The 8,423-nt window shown below is 41.5% G+C and overlaps 1 protein-coding gene across 1 annotated transcript; it reads left to right on the top strand.

The window, feature by feature from the left end:
• The first annotated feature begins 3,365 nt into the window (after nucleotides 1–3,365).
• LOC132557111 (uncharacterized) lies at nucleotides 3,366–4,091 on the top strand. Its single transcript, XM_060221599.1, has one exon. The coding sequence runs from the start codon at nucleotides 3,366–3,368 to the stop codon at nucleotides 4,089–4,091; it is 726 nt and encodes a 241-aa protein (XP_060077582.1).
• Nucleotides 4,092–8,423: the final 4,332 nt, after the last annotated feature.

Below are 8,423 nucleotides of genomic sequence, written 5' to 3'. Positions count from 1 at the left end.
AGACGATTTACTGGATACCGGTAATGGATGTAAAACATCCTCCACAGAAGGTGCAACCAGTAACGTGGGAAATATTCAATCAAAATAAACTTACCATCGGACCAAAAGAAAATAAAACGATTAGATTAAGGTTTGGATTGAGGATGACTAGTGGTATGGTTTTAACGACACTAAAGCAAAGCCTTAAAATGAGGCAATGCAGTATACAAAATGAAGCCATTCTCGAAAGTGTTGATGATGTGGTGATAAACATCGCGAACAATTCGAACGGGGTTGTTGTTATTGAGGAAAACGAGCCTCTATGTCTCATACATTATATGACATAAAAAAAAATCTCACACATATAAAAATATGGAAATCAACAAAGTGAATAATGATATGGCGCTTTATCCAAAGTTGCCAACAGCTCCCCCTGAAGATGAGGGACAAGGTTATCGTTTACAGAAAATTAACGAGATTCAGAGGATTCTCGAGGAAGAAAGAGAAAAGCGTGAGACCCTCAGCAAGAAGTACCACAGAGCCGTGAAGATAGTGGATAATGTCGATGTTGGTCTTATCGGCGTCACCATGGGGCTTGGCATCGGTGGTGTTAGCCTTTTATCTACGGTAGTAGCAGCACCGATTGTTGTCGTGATGGAGGGCGTTGCGCTTGCTACCGGAGCTCTGAGTATCGTCGGAAAATATGTGAATAGGAAGTGTGCGGCCAAAGCCGAAAAGCACGAAAAGATCAAGGTTTTGGCACAAGCAAAACTGAACACGATATCGTCGTACATCTCGAAGGCGCTAGCCGATAATGCAGTAAGTGATGAGGAATTTCAACTCATACTAGCAGAGTTGGACAAGTACCGCGAGATGAAGGAAGAGATAAGAAAGGTGTCCAAGAAGCACATGGACTACGACCTACAGCAATCCCTGATCGAACAGGGAAGGCAGGAAACCCGCGAGTCCTTCCGCAAGTTGTTTGAGAAAAAGTGAGATGAAAATCGAGATGAAAATCGAGATGAAAATCGAGATGAAAATCGAGATGAAAAGTGAGATGAAAAGTGAGATGAAAATCGAGATAAAAAAAATATTATCTTTCGAAACAAAAAAAAAATGTCATTTCTAAAGATTACAGATCCCGAGAAAAGGGATTTAATCGTAAAAGATTTTCTCGAACTGAAAAAGAGGCTCCAAAACAGAGAGATAGAGAGACGGATTGGTGAACGAGAGTTACAAACAGATCTCAGTAAAATATTCAAACCTATAACGGACGTACAAAAAAGTACGGCAGAAGACATAAGGTCTGATATTAGACCCATCAAAGAAAACATATCGGAATTGAAGAAAATCACATTTCCAGCGTTTCCATCTATAGAGGGGTTTCAACAACAAAAAAGGAAGATACTGATACGCAGTTTATCGGACCAATCGCGCAAGAATATTTAAGGAAGTTCGCTTCCAAATCCGAGGCTGATAGAACGTACGGGCTATACGATAAGAACGGCAATTTTTATATAGGCAATAAGCCCGTCGCCTTTGTAGATGATAACATAGTAGTGGATGGTGAAGAGTACCAAGGAACACCGGGATTGTGGGAACTCATCGTAACCAAGAATCCAGACGATCAAATATACACCGACCAGGACTACGAAAATTACGCGAAGATGATGATTGAATCGAACGCTCTCAAAAAAGGCAACGATCCAGAGAGTAACAGACCAAAGGCCAGCAAGGGGTTGAAATGGAAGAATGTGCTTAGAACCATTTGGACTAATAGGGATTATTACGAAGGGAGCGGCACATCTGTTGTCATTCCTAGCGATCCTAATGCATTGCTCGAAAGACTAGACCTGCTGATGGCAAGCAAGGCAGCGGGTAACACAGGCGTTCGGAACGAGCTTGTATCGATTTGCGATGAACTAAAAAGACAAAAGGTGCTGGACGTCAATGCATATAAAAAAATAATATCTAGACTATAAAAAATAATGTTTATAGCAAAGAATCGTGGATTTAGAAGACAGTATGTCTATGGCGGTGCTGGAATGTTTGATAGCATCGCAAGTTTTTTCACTAGATTATTTACTAGCAATGCTGCGAAACAGATTGCCTCTACCGCTCTAGATGCTGGTAAAAGCGTTGCTAAGGAAGTTGGGAAGAAAGCTATGGATGCTGGAAAGACTGCAGCTCTTGATGCTGGAAAGAAGTTCCTTGAGAAAGGAGTGCGCGGTCTCGCACGTAAAGCTCTTACACCCAAATCTCGAGCAATTCTACAAAAGCATGCTGGTACACCGGCGAAGAAGTCATCCCCAGTTGATCAGAATATCCATTCACTAATAGATGGGAGCGGAATGCAGCAACAGAGGGCGATTGCGATTCAAGACCTCGTCAAAAGATTGAATCAAGGATCTGGTCTAAAATTGACTTAAAGAAAAATGAAATCTATAATAAAAAAAATGGCTATCGAATTCAAGCGTCATGATTACCAAACACGCGATTCATGTATTTTTGTCAAGAATGCAAGGATCAGCCTTGAAGGGTGTGAATTCCTTGAAACTGAAGATGTAAATGGGCATCATAGAGGTGTTGTCTTGAAACTACCCGAAGAGAAGGTAGGCAAGATGAAGGAGATTGAGGGAGAGGTTAATGATTATCTTTATAACGGTGGTTTAGGCAAGATAAAGCTTGTCTACGAAAACAAAAACACCTTGATAGTATTGTGTTGTCGGACGTGTATGTTAATAATGCTGGCAGGGCGCTCGCCCATTTGTGGGTTCTGTAAAAAAATTTTATATCTGTAAAATGATATAAAAAAATTTCTCTTGCTAATAAAAAAATAAAATATGATGAACATTCTAAATTTTACTGAGGCTCCCATGAAGGATGAGAGCATCGAAGAATACGAACACCATGAGTACGATCCGATTACCGGTACGAATCTCAATAACCCAGGTGAGCTCAGGATCAATATTGAAACACAAGATCTGTTTACTCACCCAAGCGAGAGCTATCTGATCATCGAAGGGCGTCTGACAAAAACTGACGGGACCGCTTACGCAAACGATGATAACGTTACACTGACGAATAATGCTCTCATGTATCTTTTCAGCAACATCAAGTACCAGCTTTCAGGACAGGAGATTGAATCTCTCTTTCATCCAGGACAGGGTACAACGATGCTTGGTCTGTTGAAATATCCAGATGACTTCTCCAAGTAGCAGGGTTTGAATCAATTGTGGTACAAGGACACATCAGCTGCAGCATCTGCAGCTGCAGCAGCAGGCAATGCCGGATTTAGCGTTCGCCAATACTATATAATCAAATCTCCTAATCCACTCAAGCACATCTTTGGATTTTGCGAAGACTATGACAAAATTGTGTATGATATGAAACAAACCCTGACTCTGGTGCGGAAAACGGACAACGATGCGATCTTCAGGAATGCAAATGTTGATGATGGGAAAATTATCCTCGAAAAGGTGTCGTGGTTTATGCCTCATGTACTACCCGCAGATGCTGAAAAATTTCAGCTTTACAAGACACTCGATTCAAATGCGCTTCTACCCGTAATGTACAGGATCAAGCAATGTGATTCCATCTCCGTACCACAGTCAACTAGCTTCACCTGGAGACTATCTGTCAAATCAGCGCCTGAAAGACCGCGCTATGTCATTGTCGGTTTCCAAACTGACAAAGACGGTGACCAAGAGCAGAATCCTTCCATCTTTGACAACGTCAATGTGAGGAATATATTTGTCATGCTAGACTCGGCTAGATACCCCGCAGTTGCCTACAACCTCTCCCTTCCCAAACAGCAATTCAGTCGGGCGTACGGTGATGCAGCAGCCTTCAGGTCCAAGTTTTACAACATGGACGAGTTGGTGTCAAACCCCAACATCACCCCCGCCGATTACAAGACTCTTTTCCCACTGTTTGTGTTCGACGTCAGCAAGCAGAGTGAGCGACTGAAGACCGCAGTCACTGACATCCAAATAAAAACTCAGTTCAATGCCAACGTGCCAGCGGGTACCGAAGCATTTGCTGTTGTGATTAGTGACAAGATGATAAACTTCAAGACCGATGGGAAGAAGGTAAACGTTGTATATAGCTAGATTTCTACATTTCTTGAAAATGACTTTAAGAAAATAAAAATCTATAATAGAAAAACAATGTTGAAACTGTCTGAATTGAAAACAATTCTTCGTGAGAATAAAATCAAAGGTTATTCTCATTGCGGCAAGAAGCGGCTGATCGAGCTGTTGAAAGGAAAGGAATTAATACCAGAGGAACCACCCAAACCAGTGAAGACAAAGAAAGAGGTAGATCCAATGGCAGTTAGAAATAACCCCAAACCTGTTGTGTTGAGGGATGTTAATACTGGAGAGGAGATTACATTTCCATCCATAAGGCATCTCAATTCATAGACAAATCCTCGAGGATAATAACCTTTTGGGATGGAAGGGTGTGGAAAAACAAGTATGAGATTAAAGTGGGTGACCCCAGAGGAATTAGCAAGATGTAAGCAAAAAAAAAAATGTTGTATGTGGGTTAACATATACAACATTCATGAAAAAATAAAAAAAAATTGAAAATGGCATATCGAAAAAAAAATCTATTTATTATACAAACAACGAGTCTTTTCAGAAGAATTAGTAATGCGGCTATGAATGCTGCAACAAACATTGCTAGAGGAGCAAGACGACTGGCATCGGCTTTCATCCCACAGAGGAATCCTCCAGATCAAAATTTCTTAGATGCAGATGTACCTAGCATCAATGTGCCGACTCTTCAACCTGTCCTTATCCCTACAACCAGGGACAAGGTTAAACAAAAAGTAAATAAATCGATCAAAGCTGCTGTAGATTGGGTTGAATGGCTGCATGATGCAGACAGAGAAGTTGTTAAGAAGGCCCCATCGAAATTAAAAGCCTTGAAGGAAAAAGTAGATGCTTTATTCAGAAAGCAGCAGATGTTTGAAATCAGAGAGACAAGATCTGCTCTGAGGAAATTCACGACTCAATATACCATAGATGGCAGAGAGGGGTTTGATGCTCAATCGTTTCTCAACACAGCCCGACAAAATGTAGTTAACCTCTTGAGAGGAATCCGAGGCACTAAGGTAAAGCTAATTCTTAGATGTAACATGGAAAAAGTGAACTTTGTTAGTGCCTCGGAAACAATCGTAGAGCCTGCAGCCTTTCACTCTAATGTCGAGATTAACCTCGGGGGAACAGATGCAGATGGGCTGTATGATGCAATGGTAGATAGAGTCATGGAGGCCATGGCGACATTCCAGTTGCGAGGCAGCAACTGGACATTTAAATCTATCATTGCCATTGAAATTCATACAGTTGCTTATGAACCGTTGAGGGGGAGCTCTTACATCCCTACTCCGGAGGCCCTTGCACATCCTAAGAAGGGAGTGATCAATGTCAAGAATGATGACAACAGATGCTTCCTCTGGGCACTTGCTCGAGCATTACATCCCGTAGAACGTAATGCTTGCCGCATAACTAAGATGCTCGAAATGCAAGCAGAAAAACTCAACATGGACGGTATTGATTACCCAGTTAGTCTTAAGACAATAGATCATGTCGAGAAGCAAAACCCAGACATATCTATAAATGTCTTTGGCTATGAAACTAGTGTTTCCCCCTCCGAATAAGCAAACACGTTGATAGGGTAACAATAAACCTTTTATTGATCTCTGATGGGGAAAAGCAGCATTACTGCGTCATCAAAGACATGAGCCGTTTGTTGTCCAGCCAAACGGGAAACCACCAACACAAAAATTATTACTGTCTCAGATGTTTGAACCCCTTCTACTCACAGGAATCGTTGAATAAGCACATGGAATACTGTTATTCAAACGAGACCGTCAAGATAGAGATGCCAGAAGAGGGCTCGACCATTTCGTTTGGGCACATACACAAGTCCATGAGAGTGCCGTTCACAGTGTATGCTGACTTTGAATCTTTCATCAAACCAGTAGATACGTGTGAAGCGTGTCCGGGAAAGAGCTACACGAAGAAATACCAGAAATACACCCCCATCGAGCTTTTGTTACTACATCAAATGCTTTGATGATGGTGTCTTCTCTAAAGATCCGGTTACCTACACCGTGAAAACTGACGACGAAGATGTCTCCCAAATATTCGTAGAAATGTTGGAGAAAGACATCAAAGAAATTGGCAAAATTCCGGCGAAACCAATGATTTTTGGGGAAAATGACCGCAAACAATTCCAAAAGGCGACAAAGTGCTGGATCTGCCAAGGTGAGTTCAGTAAGGATGACAAGAAGGTGAGAGATCACTGTCACTTTACTGGGAAATACCGAGGTGCAGCTCACAATAGTTGTAACTTGCAGTACAAGAAGCCGAAGTTCACTCCCGTGGTGTTCCACAAACTTTTTTTTTGTTTCTAAAGATAATATATCTTTTTATCTCGATTTTCATCTCGATTTTCATCTCACTTTTCATCTCGATTATTTTTCTCGAACAACTTGCAGAAGGACTCGCGGGTTTCCTGCCTTCGCTGTTCGATCAGGGATTGCTGTAGGTCGTAGTCCATATGCTTCTTGGAAATCTTTCTTATTTCTTCCTTCATCTCGCGGTACTTGACCAACTCTGCTAGTATGAGTTGATATTCCTGATCACTTACTGCATTATCGGCTAGCGCCTTCGAAATGTACGACGATATCGTGTTCAGTTTTGCTTGTGCCAAAACCTTGATCTTTTCGTGCTTTTCGGCTTTGGCCGCACACTTCCTATTCACATATTTTCCGACGATACTCAGAGCTCCGGTAGCAAGCGCAACGCCCTCCATCACGACAACAATCGGTGCTGCTACTACCGTAGATAAAAGGCTAACACCACCGATGCCAAGCCCCATGGTGACGCCGATAAGACCAACATCGACATTACCCACTATCTTCACGGCTCTGTGGTACTTCTTGCTGAGGGTCTCACGCTTTTCTCTTTCTTCCTCGAGAATCCTCTGAATCTCGTTAATTTTCTGTAAACGATAACCTTGTCCCTCATCTTCAGGGGGAGCTGTTGGCAACTTTGGATAAAGCGGCGTATCATTATTCACTTTGTTGATTTCCATATTTTTATATGTTTGAGATTTTGCTTTTATGTCATATAATGTATGAGACATAGAGGCTCGTTTTCCTCAATGACAACAACCCCGTTCGAATTGTTCGCGATGTTTATCACCACATCATCAACACTTTCGAGAACGGCTTCATTTTGTATACTGCATTGCCTCATTTTAAGGCTTTGCTTTAGTGTCGTTAAAACCATACAACTAGTCATCCTCAATCCAAACCTTAATCTAATCGTTTTATTTTCTTTTGGTCCGATGGTAAGTTTATTTTGATTGAAAATTTCCCACGTTACTGGTTGCACCTTCTGTGGAGGATGTTTTACATCCATTACCGGTATCCAGTAAATCGTCTTCGGCTGTCTTGGCGAGTTATACCAATTTTTCGGTTTTTCACCAAATTTGTGAACAGGCATTCTTTTTTTAATATATATATATATTTTTTGATATATATATATATATATATATATGTTCATGACCATGTATGCATGAAACACTCATAATATTGCACCGAGGATCGGAATGTTGTTGAATGGGCTGTTAGGTCCCAGGATAAGACCCTTCCCATTATACCATCTCCTTTCGTTATTTATATAAAGTCCATCACCAACGGCTCCTAGACCCGAACCGGTCGCGGGTCCTAAATAAAGTCCTTTTCCGTCTGTCTCTATCTGGCAAACACAACCTCCTTTCTTGAGATACAACCCGTTCCCAACCACCTTTTGCACTCCCGAACTAGCCAAACCAGAAAGAGCGCCAATGCCTAATGCTGGAAGTACCGTCTTTGCCAAAACAGGCAATGCACGCGCTGCCAAACCAGCAAGCATCCCAAGGAAACCGCCCTCAACTTTCATATTGTGTTTGAGTTGAGCTTTACTCATTTTGATGGTTATTCCTTTACCACCTTCGTAGGCTTTGGCTAATCTCTTCACTTGTCTGTCTGTCAGTACTAAGACATCTTCACCGTTCAAATCTTCGTGACCAAAACGGACACTGACAGTACAACCGTTTTGAAGGGCCTCTCGTAATTTTTGTTTCTGCCCTTCTGAAACATTCAATTTAACATTTGTGTATCGTGACATTTTATATATACGAATATTTTCTTTTATACTTGTCTGATGTGAAACCTCAATGATAAATTATCTCCTCTTAAATTTAGCAGCGTGCCATTTTGGTCGGTGAGTGAAGTCTCCAGACTGTGTATGGTGTCTAGTGTCACGGGAAGATACACCAAATTTCGTGGTGTTTCAACTATTTTATGTCCAGGGGTGACATTTGGAAAGAAGGAGTATATCGTGTGTTGTGAAGCTCCATTAACGTAGCTCCCTGAGATATTGTCA

The sequence above is a fragment of the Ylistrum balloti genome, unplaced genomic scaffold (assembly GCF_031769215.1).
Source record: "Ylistrum balloti isolate Yb309-2 unplaced genomic scaffold, AGI_CSIRO_Ybal_v1 Utg370624, whole genome shotgun sequence".
Classification (NCBI taxonomy): Eukaryota; Metazoa; Mollusca; class Bivalvia; order Pectinida; family Pectinidae; genus Ylistrum; species Ylistrum balloti.
Note: the sequence above shows the minus strand (reverse complement) of the source record. Positions and strands in the feature narration are given on the sequence as shown.